Source organism: Molothrus aeneus, chromosome 1, assembly GCF_037042795.1.
Source record: "Molothrus aeneus isolate 106 chromosome 1, BPBGC_Maene_1.0, whole genome shotgun sequence".
Classification (NCBI taxonomy): domain Eukaryota; kingdom Metazoa; phylum Chordata; class Aves; order Passeriformes; family Icteridae; genus Molothrus; species Molothrus aeneus.
The window spans coordinates 47,324,218-47,338,282 of record NC_089646.1 but is presented as its reverse complement, the minus strand read 5'-3'; the positions used below and the strand labels follow the sequence as shown (position 1 = coordinate 47,338,282).

General features: G+C 45.1%; 1 protein-coding gene across 1 annotated transcript in view; it reads left to right on the top strand.

The window, feature by feature from the left end:
* The first annotated feature begins 242 nt into the window (after positions 1 to 242).
* TBX20 (T-box transcription factor 20) overlaps positions 243 to 14,065 on the top strand; it is a 34,368-nt gene continuing 20,545 nt past the window's right edge. The window contains exons 1-4 of the mRNA XM_066572115.1: positions 243 to 369; positions 2,448 to 2,682; positions 3,941 to 4,105; positions 9,396 to 9,504. Of these exons, the coding sequence (XP_066428212.1) occupies positions 243 to 369; positions 2,448 to 2,682; positions 3,941 to 4,105; positions 9,396 to 9,504 (636 nt within the window). The remainder of the gene's footprint in view (positions 370 to 2,447; positions 2,683 to 3,940; positions 4,106 to 9,395; positions 9,505 to 14,065) is intronic.

The following is a 14,065-nucleotide window of genomic DNA, read 5'->3' as shown; positions in this document are numbered from 1 at the left end:
TGCCCGCCTCCGCCCCCTCCCCCGCGGCCGGGCCGGGCCGGGCCGGGGCCCTTGACGTGTCCCGGCGCCGATTGGCCGCCGGCCGATAGGATCTCCGCGGCCCCGCGTTAAGGCGGGGGAGCGCTCGGCGCCGGGAGCAGAGCGCTCCCGGTATCCCGGCTCCGCCACCCCCGGCCGGTCGTGCCCTGCCCCCCGCCCCGTCCGGGCAGCGCCGCAGCGAGCCGCGTCCCCGCGCAGTGGCCATGGAGTACACGCCGCCCCCCAAGCCGCAGCTCTCCTCCCGGGCCAACGCCTTCTCCATCGCCGCGCTCATGTCGAGCGGCAGCTCCAAGGACAAGGAGTCCCCCGAGAGCACCATCAAGCCTCTGGGTGAGTGGGGACCGGGGTGACCGCCGGTGTCCGTGGGGTCCGTCCGTCTGTCCTGTCCGCCCTGGCTTACCTTTCTCAGCGCTCCGGCAGCCGGGCCGGGCAGTGGCGTGTCCCCCCTGCCCGAAGGTTTCCTCTGCAGAGGGGAAAGCAGCACCACCTAGGCTCGAAAGTTGAGTGCCCTCATCACCCACGGTCTTTTTTAGGCTGTTTATAGCATGAAGAGTTTCCTAAATTCCTCTAGTTTCAGTTATGCCTCTTATTTATCCAGCTTCGCCATTTGCAGAATAATGCCACACTCTAAGGTAGTTCAATTTCTCTTCGCTGACATGAAATGAATCTCTTAAATAGATATTGCAAATCCACCCTGGTTCTGAAGTCAAATTAGAGACTCTCCGTTGTGGTGCCTAGGCTTACAAGGCGTAGTAAAACTTGCGCGTAGAATTGAAAATCCCTTCACTCCACAGCTCCTCAATGTAGGCTCATATAGGCTGTTTTGCTCTACATAGACCGGGAGGAGTTTTTGTAAGCTTTTGAGATTTTCGGGTAAGCGATTTCGCTCTATTCGGTTGCCTCGATTCAGAATCCTGAATGCTTTTAAAAAACATGAACATCTTCCCCTCCTTTCCCCCCCCCCCCCTCCAAGTTTCTGCGGTTTGTCATCCTTGCGTGTATCCAGGAGTTCTCAGAAAACTACAAAATATGTGTTAAGCTTTCAGGGCGCCAATGAACAGGATTACACTCAATCTTAAAAGAATTTAGAAAAGGCAGCTCCTCAGCGTCTGCTGCACCTAATCAACTGTCTCAAAAGATTTCACATAGTCTAGGGATTCATTGAGAACTTCAGTTTTAAGTCGAGGCGCTAATGTAGGCCGGGAACGTTGTAGTATTCCCGGTCGGCGTATTTACATGGGTTTGTGTTAAACTTTGTGTTAGTGGGGTTGGTTTGGTTTTTTGGTCTTGTTTTGAATTTTTCCTGAAAATGCTTATTTAATTTAACTTTTCAAAAATTTTTAACCCCTTCCCTCATGTCGCTCATCTAAAAATAGAAGGGAAACGACTGCCTGTGACTCGGTTTTTATTAACTGGAGCTTTAGGCAAAACCTTTCCCTGGAGGGGCAGGGAGCGTTCGTGCTCCTCTCGTTCTTTGGCGCCGGGCGGCGGATCCGCCGCCGCATCCCGGTGCCGCACCGCGGGGCCGGGCAGAGCCCTCGCAGCCCTGCTCCCTCCCGGCCTCGCCTCCGGCGGAAACTCCCAAGGGAGCTGCTGAAGCGCCCGAAGCCTCCCGGGGCTTGCGCGGGTGGGAGGCAGAGCCAGGCGCGGCGGGCGGCCCGTGTCGGCAGCAGCTTCTGCACCCGCGTAGGTTGCGCGGCGGCACGCAGCTCCTCCGGAGCCTGTTTCTCCAAACGAGTGGCTCAGTGTCAGCTAACCGGCTGGGAGAAAGGCAGAGCCAGCTTTCCGGGAGGGTGAGCCCGTGCCCGCTGTTTAATTGGTATTTGGGGCTCGCTTCCCCGCGAAGGAAGCGCGGAGCCTGCGCGGCCGCGCTCGGGCTCCTTCTGCTTTGCGCTCTCTGCCAGCGGCGCAATCCGGGAGCAGCGTCCCGTGCCCCCCAGCGTGACCCTGGCCCTCAGCAGCCCCTCGGCGCTCAACGCTCCCGTTTTAATGAGAATTAGTGACCTTTCCGTGGAACCCCTCGGTTAGCGGGGGGGCAGCGCGCAGGGCCGGCTCTGCCCTGCCGTGCCCCGCGGAGCGGATCGCGGCCGGGCGGCGGCGGGGCCGGGGCCGTGCTGCTCCCGCCGCCCCCCGGGCGTCCCTCCCGGTGCGCCTCTGCGAGCGGCGCCGCTGCGGGCTCTTCCCGGAGCTCATCTCCCAGAATCAACACCGCCGCCCTCAAATGATGAGCGGACGCCTAAGGAATCGGCCGGGTGTGCGGGGGCAGTTGAACGATAAATACCTTTCATAGATATAATATATATATTTTTAAATATCTTGTCTCGCTGGTCCTATTGTCCTGGCTGAATCCCCTCTCTCTCTCTGTCTCTTTTTCTGTCTGTCTCTCTCTTTTTCTTCAAACCCTGCAGAACAATTCGTTGAGAAATCCTCCTGCGCCCAGCCTTTGAGTGATTTATCCAGCCTGGACCCTCACGGGGATTTTAGCAGTAGCCCTTCTTCCCTGTGCACCGAGCCCCTCATCCCCACCACCCCCATCATCCCCAGCGAGGAGATGGCCAAAATCTCCTGCAGCCTGGAGACCAAAGAGCTCTGGGACAAGTTTCATGAGCTGGGTACCGAGATGATCATCACCAAATCCGGGAGGTAAGACTGAGCAGCCCAGGGTTTCCCTCTGCGCATCTTTCGAAAAGCGGCTTTGGACAGGGGGAATAAAGGGCAAAGTTACCGAAACCCTGAAGGTTTTTTTGTATCGGGAGAGCAGCACGGCTGGGTTAAGGGGAGGAGGAGGAGGGTGAAGCCCCATATTTGCCGCAGCCCCTCGGCGGGCCCCGCTGGGGCAGAGGGAGAAGCGGCCGGGGCCGGAGCGAGATGCGATGCGCTGCGGCGGGGCCGGCTGAAATCCATCCGGGGCGTCCTGGCGGCGGGGAAGAAGAGTTGTTTCCGTAATAATCATGTTTGTGACTAAAGTTCTGCGGTGATTTTGAGGCGCTGGGTTGGTACAGACCGAGGGAAACGCGGGGTCGTGGGGAAGTGATCCTGTCAGAGCTTGCTTTGGTTTGTTCTTTTCTCTCGGTTGCAAAAATGCGCAAAAGAATTTCAGGCTTTCTTCTTACCTCAAACTATGCCTTCTTCAGTAGCGCTTGTGGGGTTTGGGTCAGTCAAACGCAGTCCGGAGGAGCCAAATGTTTTTCGGAGTTTTTAATCCCCAAAGTTACTTTTTATCAACGTAGTTGCCTAAAGATTTTTTTTTTCCTAACTGATAAGCTCTATCGCTATATGTTTTTATTTTTTAAAATTAGGTGTAAAACATGCAATATAAAGTTCAATATTTTAAACTGTCAGAATTATTTAACTTTATTTCTGGTCTACAGGATAACCTTACAGTTAAGTACAGATAAACAGTATAGAAAAGAAATATTTTAGTTTTGAAAATTCCGTTCAAAAATACTGTGAGCAGCCTTAAGAAAAGACTCACATAAAATATGTGAGAATAACAACGGAAATAGTTTTGGAATATTTCCCTTGCAGTAATATGGATCCCGCAAAATATAAATAATTAAAGAAAATCCAAGTTCTTAAGACCTTAGCTACAACTGTTTTCTGAAATCGTTGTGTGCTTTTAACTAACAGGCAAATAGTATATTTCTCCTTTCCTAGTTCACTTTTTACCATGTTTTTCTTTTTGCTCCCCAAATATAATTTCGATTTCAAGCTGCTTTTTGTCTCCTTATTAGAGAGACACAAGATTTAACTCCCGTCATGTGGAAGCGAAATCAATACATGCTTTAAGTTTTTTTGTGGGGAATTTAAATATAATTATTACTTTTAGCAGCTTTTCAGATGCTCTCTAATTTCCGTTCTCTGCCTAAATATTTATTTTCTGATTTGCCTTGTTTTTTAGGAGAATGTTTCCTACAATCAGGGTTTCCTTCTCGGGAGTGGATCCTGAGGCCAAGTATATTGTGTTAATGGATATAGTTCCTGTGGACAATAAAAGATATAGATATGCCTACCACAGGTCTTCCTGGTTAGTGGCTGGGAAAGCTGACCCTCCTCTCCCTGCAAGGTTTGTAGATTTTATTGCTGCTCTTTTATTTCTCTTTAATATTTTTTTTTCTTTTTTTCCCCTTCACAAAATATCTTGTATTAATCTTTCCATTCTGTTTGCAAACAGTGCTCTGAGATTTTAAGTCCATGTTCAACAAAGCTGGTTACAAAACTCTGATTACAATTTTTGTGTTGCAAAATCTGGCTTCAAATCTCTGCTCGAGATTTGATTTATACTGAGTATTCCAAGATATGCAGAATTTGGTTAAGAGTTCTTTTACACATACCGGGGTTTTAATTTTTTTTTAATTTAAGTTTGTCATGATTCAGATAAGAAAACTTAAAAAAAAAGTGTCCCTTGGATTTACCCCCCCCAATATTTGACCTCATAATTTAAAGCAATCCAGGCACCACCAGCCAAGCCAAAAGAGGAATAAATTGCAGCTCATTGCTGTTTATGCTTGAAATTATATTATTTCTGTAACATTCCCAGCATTTGCTAACCAATGATTTTATTCTTGATTTTAATCAACTCTTAGGCAGCGGGCAAAGTACAGATCAGTTCCTCAGTTACTTTTCTTTTTGTTAAAAGATCATTACATATTCTGAGACATCAGGAAAAACCCCTCTAAAATAAATTCCCTTTTCTCTACAGAAACAAATGCTTTAGAAATTTAATTTCTAAAATAAATCCATTAATGTAATTAATGACTGATTCCTTTAAGCACTGGGCAACTGAGGCTGCAGCGCTGGGCTGTACAGTGGGAGGGCACTTCAGGGGAGACCCACACTTCATCGAATTCAGCCCAGCACTTCTGTACCTACTTCAGTCCCCAAGGCCAGTGAGCCTGCAGCACATGTCGAAGGGCTCTGCTGAGTCAGAGCCGGAGATATGGAATAACGCGGATGAAGCCTCTCTGGCTTCAAAGAAACTTTTTGTGGAGGGCTCCCCGCAGGAGCACAGATCTGCTCCAGGTGGCTTAGCCTGGGGTTAAGAACTTGCTTATTACAGAGGCAGAAATTATAAGTGAAACACAAGAAATGGAAACAATTTTTTTTTTGGTGTGCGAGTATAGGCACCAAATTCTGCGCGATTTCCTTATATAAATAGTTGAACTGAAATCTTGGTGACTGGTGATCTCTGGAAGGCTGTTCAGGGGAGTAAACAAACAAAAAGCGCAAGCAGAGAAGCTGTGATTAAAGACAGCAACCTAGGAGTTATGTCTGCTTTGTTTTCATGGCCAAAAACTCCTTCTTGCAGTGTGGTTAACGTCTGAGGGCTTCATTTGACGTATTGTAATGGGCACTGATCAAAACCCAAAGAAAATACACAGATCCTACTCCAAAGGAGTCAGCATCAAAAGAAGAAATAACAGAAGAACAGAAATAATTTTAAGGCAGTGTTTTCCCCCCTTCTTATTTTTCTGTTCATGCCCCTTTTGGGATACCTTTAAATAGATTTCTAATTCACACACTCTCTGGCATAGACTTGTTCAACAAGGAAATATTGGAATGTAAGACAAGAGACTGGAATAATTAGCAATTGCCCTACTGAGTATTGGATAAAGCCTTCTTGAAGCTTAACAGTTTTTTTTTATTGTACTGCGGTAACTTTTGGGAGTCCTCAGCAGATCAGTGCCCCTATGTGGAAATCTGTGCTGTTCCATTTTCAGGATGCTTTGCCCCCGTGTGTGAATGTACACCTTTCCTGCTTCATTTTCAGGATGCTTAGTTAAACAGACTATTGATCAGAGCAGGCAGAGACAGCTTTTTCTTTGTGTAGACAGCACTTACTTATACATTTATGCACTTTGTCCTCCTTATACTTCTCTTTGGTGAGAAAAAGGATGTGAAGAGGTTCAATGCGCCAGTGTTTGCATTACCAGTGCTTCTTCTAGAGTGTTAATGCATCTTTTCAGGTGGGAGGCCTCAGTCTTGCTTGAAAAGATTAAAAGTAGTTCTCCCATCTTGAAACGAGTTTGGTCTTGCTTCAGTAACAAAACCCTTAACGAAGTTATGATTTCTTGTCCTCCAAAAGCAGGGTTTTATCTCTGCCTGCTTGAGGAGTGTCAGTGAGAGGTGTGTGTGTGTATGTTTTAGTGTCTGGGAACTGGTAACAAGGTACTTACTCCCCACACACATCACTGCCTGCATCTGCCCAGGCACAGTGACATCAGGGGAATAATTCAGGAGTTGCATTGTGCCTGGGTGTAAGACTTTGCAGGATTGAACCAGTTTGATGGTTTTACTCTTTCCATTATACAAATAACTTTCAACACTATGACAGTTTTGTAGGGTTTTTTTGGGTTTTTGGGTTTTTTTCAAATTAATAAGTATTCTGTGATTCTGTTTGAAAGATTAGCCCTTCAGGGAACTTTCTATTAAAACCAGTTTTATCCTTGTCTTCCTGCTGTCAATGTTGAAGACAAGTTTATGTTGCAATGAACAAGTTTATGTTGCAACGAGCACTTAAACAAAAATACTTTTCAGAAAGTCTTTTATAAATCTTCTAAAGTGGTATCTGGGGATAGAGTTCCTATGTGATATTTTGTATTTGTCTTCCACATTGTTAAGACTGTCTGAAACATCAGTTCAATAAGTTTCCGCATGTACCTTTATTTGATCTTCTTCCTTTTTTGCCTCATTTCTTTCACTCAAAAGTTTATCACTATATATTTTTTTAAAACTGTTTTTGTCTACAATAATTTGTTTAATGAACCTAGTGTTTACAGACTTACAGAAAACTCTAGGCAGCAAACCTTTAAAAGGTATTATATTTTGAGAATTATTTGAGATGTTACAGTAAATAAAAGTAGCATGCACGGGGACCAGACCATCTGTTAAAGTAAATAGACGGAGTGCAGTGTTGCATTCCAAAATACACAAGAAAGAAGCAGTACCCAAACCTTGTGTATATCATGAATCATTATATACTGCAGAGCAAATTCACACCCAAATATGGCTCCTAAACCCTTTGTGAATCGAAGTGAGGAGCCCCTCACATCTGGCTGGCCTTAGGCAGCAGATCCCAGGCAAACTTCTGGGAGAGCCTCGTGTGCTGCCCTGGAATGTGCACATTTATCTCACTGGCCTGTTTGCTTGGGCACACTCGTGGTCTTGCCAACAACTTCTGCTTCAGAAATCGCTACATTGCTGTGTCAAGGGTTCAACCCTCTTCCCTGAGGTGTGCAAGCTCTGACTGTGGGAGAAGTGTGGGAAATAGGTGTAGCTCACCAGGTGGAACCCTGTGTTGCAGTGGGATTGTTGGGGTGTAGCAAATGGTCAAAGAAAAGGAAGGTCTATGATTGTATAATTGATATTCTGGTGCCCATCCTTCAGTGACTTTCCTGTTAGCACTCTGTTTACAGGCCCTCTGTCGATCTAAAGCAGTGCCAAGCATTAACCATGATGGTGTAAAACAATTGTGCTCAGCTTTTCAGCACAGGGAGGTCTTTACTCATTCCCTGCACATATTTGAAATACTTTGGCTTCTTGGTCCCAATTAGCCAAACCTTGCTGAGTCTGACACTCTGTGATTGCAGTAAACACTATTAGCTAGTATCCAGACACTCAAAATTAGGAGGCGGGCTCAATAAAAAAACCAAAAAACAAAACAAAAAAACCAAACCAAACAAAAAAATCCCCCCCCAAAAAAACACCAAAAAAACCCAAACAAACAAAAAAAACCCCCACAAAACCATCACAACTCTGGCTGAAAATTTGCAGGGCATGTTCAACATTCTTTTTGTTTTGCCTTCCCTAATTCATGGCTCTAAATATTGAAATTTTCGCACAGTTCTTTAGAGGAAGGCAAAGTTAGTTTTCATCAGAGCTAAGATTCTTTTGACATAACATGATTCCAGGTCTTGGGATTTCAGATACATCATCATTTTTCATGAGCTTTGCAGTGCAATCAGCAGAGTCAATAGCAGTGAGGATGCCTGCATGCTAGGAATATTTTATTGTGACAGGAATCCTGGCTCAGCATCCCTCCCATGGACATAGCTAGAGCAGCCAAGCTGTGCTTTGGATCAATGTAAGGAAAACATCCTGCTCATCTGAGGCAAGCTGTGCTGGTAAAACTTTAGTTTCACTGTGTCTTGGGGATTCTGCTGGCAAAAACAGAATACAGGATCAAATCTCCCTCCTCTTTGAGCAACAGGGCTGCTCTCCCCAGCGTCTTTGGTATGGGCATTCCTTGATTAGGGATCAGCATGCTCTATTGGAGAGTTCCGCCCCACCGCTTAGTGGTTTTTCCATTCTAAAATCGTAGCTCAACAACAAGAACAAATGTTTATCTTCCTAACCTGGCAGCTCGGTCCTGCTCCACCCACCTAATGGAAGAAAGTAATTTGTGAGGCCAAAGACATCACCCAAAATGAGAGCCAGGCTCTGAGAGAGTGATAACCAATTACGGGCAGTAGCAAAACAGGGCTGGTTTGCACTAGCTGAAGGTTTAGTCCAGCTCTTAATTTGCCATCACAAAAGAACAGCTGAGTTAATAATTTTCAGCAATACATTATTCCTATAAAATCATTGCTCTTAAACAGCACAACACTTGTAATTAGTGTAGTCATAATGTATATATCATTGTATCTGCATGTCTTCTTGCTTCCTTTTCTTCTGCCTAATTTCCCAAGTGTAGGATTGTTAATAGCAGAGCTGCAACTAATTTTTCATGTCAGACCACTGTGCTGGACTGCAGCCTTCAACCTCTTATAAACAGACGTCACCACAGCAAATGTGTGATCGAGTGCAGGTTAAAATCATTATCACGGCTTAATGTTACATATAAAGAAAAATGCATTTTTATCTGCATTCCCCCATTATCTCTGTAATGACACCATGTTTTTTCTCTTGGAGTTGTAGTCATTGTTATTTTAAGTGCTTGTTAGTACAGCTGTGGGGAAAGACATGATCAATTTTTCATTTGGGAAAAGACACAACAGGGAATGTTAATGTCTCCATTTTAGATAGTGGGATAAAATAATAGTTATGGTTAAGGAGCAGTCTAGTACTCAGACACAGGATTCTCAATTATGTTCCAGTGAATTAAATAAGTCATCTGCTTTACTGTCCTTCATGAATAGCATTATTTCAGGGATTCATTAATTTGGGGGAGATGGTGTCATGTTCTAGCAGTAGATCTGTATTACCCTAAGTTCTCAGGAAGTCTGTGCTCAGGGAACCACTGCATATCCCAAAAGCAAAATGATGTGTGCATTTTAACTTCATACAGAGGTAGTACCCACAGACAAGCCCAGAGGTGAGATTTTATTTTGAGCAGGCATTTTCTCTGTGTTTTTTAGGTTGTACGTGCACCCTGACTCCCCGTTCACCGGAGAGCAACTGCTGAAGCAGATGGTGTCCTTTGAAAAAGTCAAACTCACCAACAACGAGCTAGATCAGCATGGCCATGTGAGTAGCCCTGTGGGTGGGAAAGGGAAAAGAAATCACCAAGGAACTGCTTGCTTGTGCCACAGGGCTAAATGGGAGAGAGGCTGCCATGGGAAAAGGCTGCCACGGCCCCCATGTTGCACCTCTTTTAGCCAGCCCTTCATACCACAGGGGTAGAAGATGTTGTGTGAAGCTTGAATGTGTTTGGTTTGACATGTTTAAGGGCCCTTTTGAGTTACTTTGTTGTTGAGGAACAGGCAACTTTCAAAGTCAGGATTTTCTGTAATTTCATAAGGTGGAGCCTGATTCAATGGTTCAAATCATGCTCCTACTTCCATCAGAAAAAAAACATCCATCAGGGACAAGTTCAGGGTGGAGCTGAACATCAGAGCAAGGGATAGAAGGAAGGCAGAAGAGCCTTTTGTTGTGCTTCTGCTTTCATTTTGCTGCGACTTGGCAGTATGCTCTGCCATGTGCCATGGCCAGCCAACCCACGAGCTTTTATATGTGTGCTTGGAAGCTCCCTACAGGTCACTTCAGGCCACCTCTCAGGATTGGGTCTGTCAATAAGATCTCTTTTGCTTCCAGACCCATCACAGTATGGGCTCAGAGTCAGAAGAAAATACTGACCTGAGACCAAAGCAGGGTCTATAGAATTATAAAACATAAGCGTGCCTCAATTGCCCTTGAAATAACTGTGGGCTAACTGCAAATCAAGGTGCCACAGAAGAAAATACTGACCTGACACCAAAGCAGGGTCTATAGAATTATAAAACATAAGTGTGCCTCATGTGCCCTTGAAATAATTGTGGGCTAACTGCAAATCAAGGTGCCACAGGGTGGGCTTGGGCCTCTGAAGGAGACAGGTCCCAGCTCTGATTGATGCCAGTTTGTTTTCCCTGAGGCTGGAAGATGGTGAACAGGATTCAGAGCTGCTTGCCACAGGTCCTTGCTATGCTCCATCAGTGGGGACAACTTCTGTAGTTATCTGAGTGCCTAGTGGTAGGTGGTAGGAATAGGTATTGTCTGTCCTGTTCTCTCCGTGAAAGTGCCTGTAAAGTGCAGGAACAACTAGATAGTGCTCCCAAATTGCAAAGAAAGAGCTAAAATTGTTGCCTCTGGGCTTGGTGGTTCTCTCAAGGAAGGCAGAAGGAGGAAGGGGATGGATTTGGAAGAATTGTCAACTGAGAACAGGGCAGTTCAGTTTAGAAGAACAAGCATAAATGCAGTGTTAGTAAATGAGGTGTTGGGAAGAGAGAAATTATGTTGAATTCTAAAACATGTTCAGGGATAACTAATTCATTCAGCTGAATAATTGCTGAATGCAATGTATCAGAAATCCCTTCCCTAGTGTGGTATTTATTGCCTGGACTCTCAGAGACAGTGGCCATTTGTCTTAGCTGCATTCTGTGCAAATGTTTCTCATCCAAAAGAGGATTTTCACTCATTTCAAGAACTGAGAATTGAATCACAGCCATGACCGTTTAAAATACATCCTGGAAATAACAGCATCAAAAACAGCTGAAACCCCCAAACAAATAAACAAAAGAAAGCCCAGATAGATGCCTCTGTGTTGTTCTTTTGCAGAGATCCATCTGTGGGTATATTGTTCTTGAACCAGTCCCCACCGTTGTTCCCTTCAGGACTAGTGGAGAATGGTTTTGCTTTTTTCCTCTCTTTTATTTCATAATCTGTAGAAGGGCAAAGCTGAAGATTTGTGGGGTCTATCACCGAGTGATGATAGAGCAGTATACGTGAGCACTTAAAAAGCAGCATTTTTCATCATAACAGGGGCCATGTGTGCCTCTAATAAAGGGCTTGCAGCAGTATATTGCAAGCTAGTTAGGAGAGCTGCACTTCCCAGAAGCCCAGAGGAGTAGGAAGAAGAAGTGGGTCTGAGGAGCTGTCGGGAACAGAGACATGTGGCAGAGCAAGAAGATGTAATCGTCTCAAATACAGGCAGCAGGAGAAAATGATCCCTAGTGTTTGAGACGCAGCCTTCCCATTCATTTCCGGAGAAGCAGAGCTTGATCCCATTCTTTACACAAAGGCTCTGGACAGCCAACAACAATGGAAAGTTTTGTGTGCTTAGCTAAGGATAAGCCCTGAAGGCTGGATCCTGTGTTGATTTGAGTGTCAGGTGTTACCCCTTCACAGAGCATTGTCTTTTTAATATTTTGTGGGGCTTCCATCCAAATTGGGATGTCAGGTTTTTTGTGCTGCCTTACTGAAGCTATGCAAATACCATCATTGGATGATCAGTGGAATTAAGGAAGAAATCAGTTCTCTTGAGCCTTTAAGGAGGGCTCCCTCTACTATGGCTCAAGGCATTTCCAAACTCTTGTGTATGAAGAGGAGAGGAGAATTGAAACCTCCTGAAATCTCACACTTCTGTTTGAAAGAGCCAGTCTTCACTTTTTAATTATGTTTGATAAGGCATGTTGGCTCCTGAGGAAGTTTGGATGACCCAAAAGATGCTTTTAAATACTAGTTACAGGTAGGGAAAATGGATCCAGCCTGATTCCAGTTTGTTCTAGTTGTTTGCTTTCCTCACCGTCCAGAATACAGTTTTGGGTGTTAAGGTAATTGTGGTTTATTTGTAGGGTGGTTCCCTTCCTGAAAAGGAAGAAGTAGAGAAGAGAGGCATTTGTTTGTTCTAGCATATGTTTGTTTTCTCTTATTCCGAGACTTTGGGGTTGGCAAGCATTTCTGATTGTCTACCTTCAGCAGCATGTGTAACCCCAGAGTTATGCACATATTCTCCTCAAGCCTCAGGCAGAAGTCTTATCTCTGTGTGCATGGCATACAGCTCACTGCATGGGAACACTTTCAGATTATCCTTACCAGAGGAAGGAAATGCCTTCTATCTCTAGATTTTTACAGCCAAGCAAGAAATTGCCATTTTTCTGACTGTGAAATGAGTGTGACATTCCCCCCCCCCCCCCCCCCCGCCATTATTTTAGTGATACTTTTCACACAGACTGCTTTCTTTAGTACTTTTCATTGCCCTTCATTGGAGTGCTATCATTTCTGGTTTATGGTGAGGTGAGCCATGAGTGTATACATTATTGTAATAATGTACTTGGCATTATTTTTGGCATTTACTCAAACACATGAATCTATGCAAAAGCAAACTCAAAGCTGTGAACATGTTTAATAAATAACTGTGAAAACTGAAAAGGGGTCGTGGAATAGCCACAAGGATTTATGCCCAAGTTTTTTTAGTCAACCAGGCACAAGTTAGGAACCTTAGTGCTTTCAGAAAGAAAACTTTACATGGTAATGCTATTATTTGGTGAATATGGAAGTGGCCCTCACAGCACAGTTCCTGAATTCAAAACCACCTTGAAATTTTGCAGCTGGCATCCAGATTGCCTCTGGTGGCTGGTCTGTAGCCAGTGGGAGCCAGATGCCTACAAACCTGCCTTGCCTTACAGCAATCAGGATCTTGTAAGGAGGTATCCTGGTCATCTGCCCTGATTCAGGCTGTCAGCACAAAGGTGGATGGGGTGGCTGAGGGCCTGTGGCTGCCAGCAAGTGTGTGCAGGGGGGCAGCCAGGAATATATAGGCACCTGAGGTACCTCTTGGGACATGCCAGCAGGATTGTCACTGAGCTGGCATAAGGGATTTTCTGATAGCTACACCATGCAGGAGGGAACTGCTTGGACTTTGAGGCTGCTCTTGGAGTCTGCTCTGTGAGGAACATCCTTTGGATCTCACTCCTTTGGGCTGTTTTTATATGGTCCTAACACAGATATTAAGGAGTGTCTTTGTGTGTCACCAGCAGCTTGTGTGGGGGTGGAGGTGGGGAACTATACATACAGACCCTCACATGAAGGAAATGGTGACATTTTCCTTGGTCATGGGTGTTTTGTGATCTCCTGGCTGCATTCAGTACTTGTTTTGTACATGAATGACCAGACTTGCCTCTGGTGGGAACGAGAAACGTAGAGTATCATTGCAATGGAAGTTATCCATGTGCATTCTATTTTATGGAAAACTTTCATAAAGGATTACATGGTCTTGTTTGAGAAATGTAGTTCATTTATCACAATTTGCATTCAGAGAGGAGTGAAAGGAAAGGGCATGTGTAGGAGCTGCTCTCAACTTTTTCCTCCTTCCGCCTGACTGCTGCTCAGATGTAATGCCTTGGTGTGGATATCATGGCCATGAAAGGCAATGGAAAGCACCAAGGTCTGTGGGCCGACCCCTCAGTAAGCTCATCACCATCCACACACCCTGCTTTAAAATGTCTTTTCCATCTGCTTAGAGCACTCCAACTAACTAGGATGACAAGACAAAAATTTTACAAAGAGAGGGAAAAGTGCTAAGGAGGCAAGGTCCATGGCCACTGTGTGTGTTCCTATACAAAATGGTGAAGTGCTTTGAAAAAGGACCTGAGCTGGTTAAAGCAAACATGCAACACTTTTAGGATGATGGTTCACTGTCATTGCAATGTCTTTCTTGTTGCTCTGTGCCTCCCCCCAAGTCCCAGTGCGAGTCTTCCAGTATTTGGCTCCAAAGGAGCAGCAAAGAAAAACACTGATGGAAATTGTAGCCATGATAGAACCGTCTCTAAGC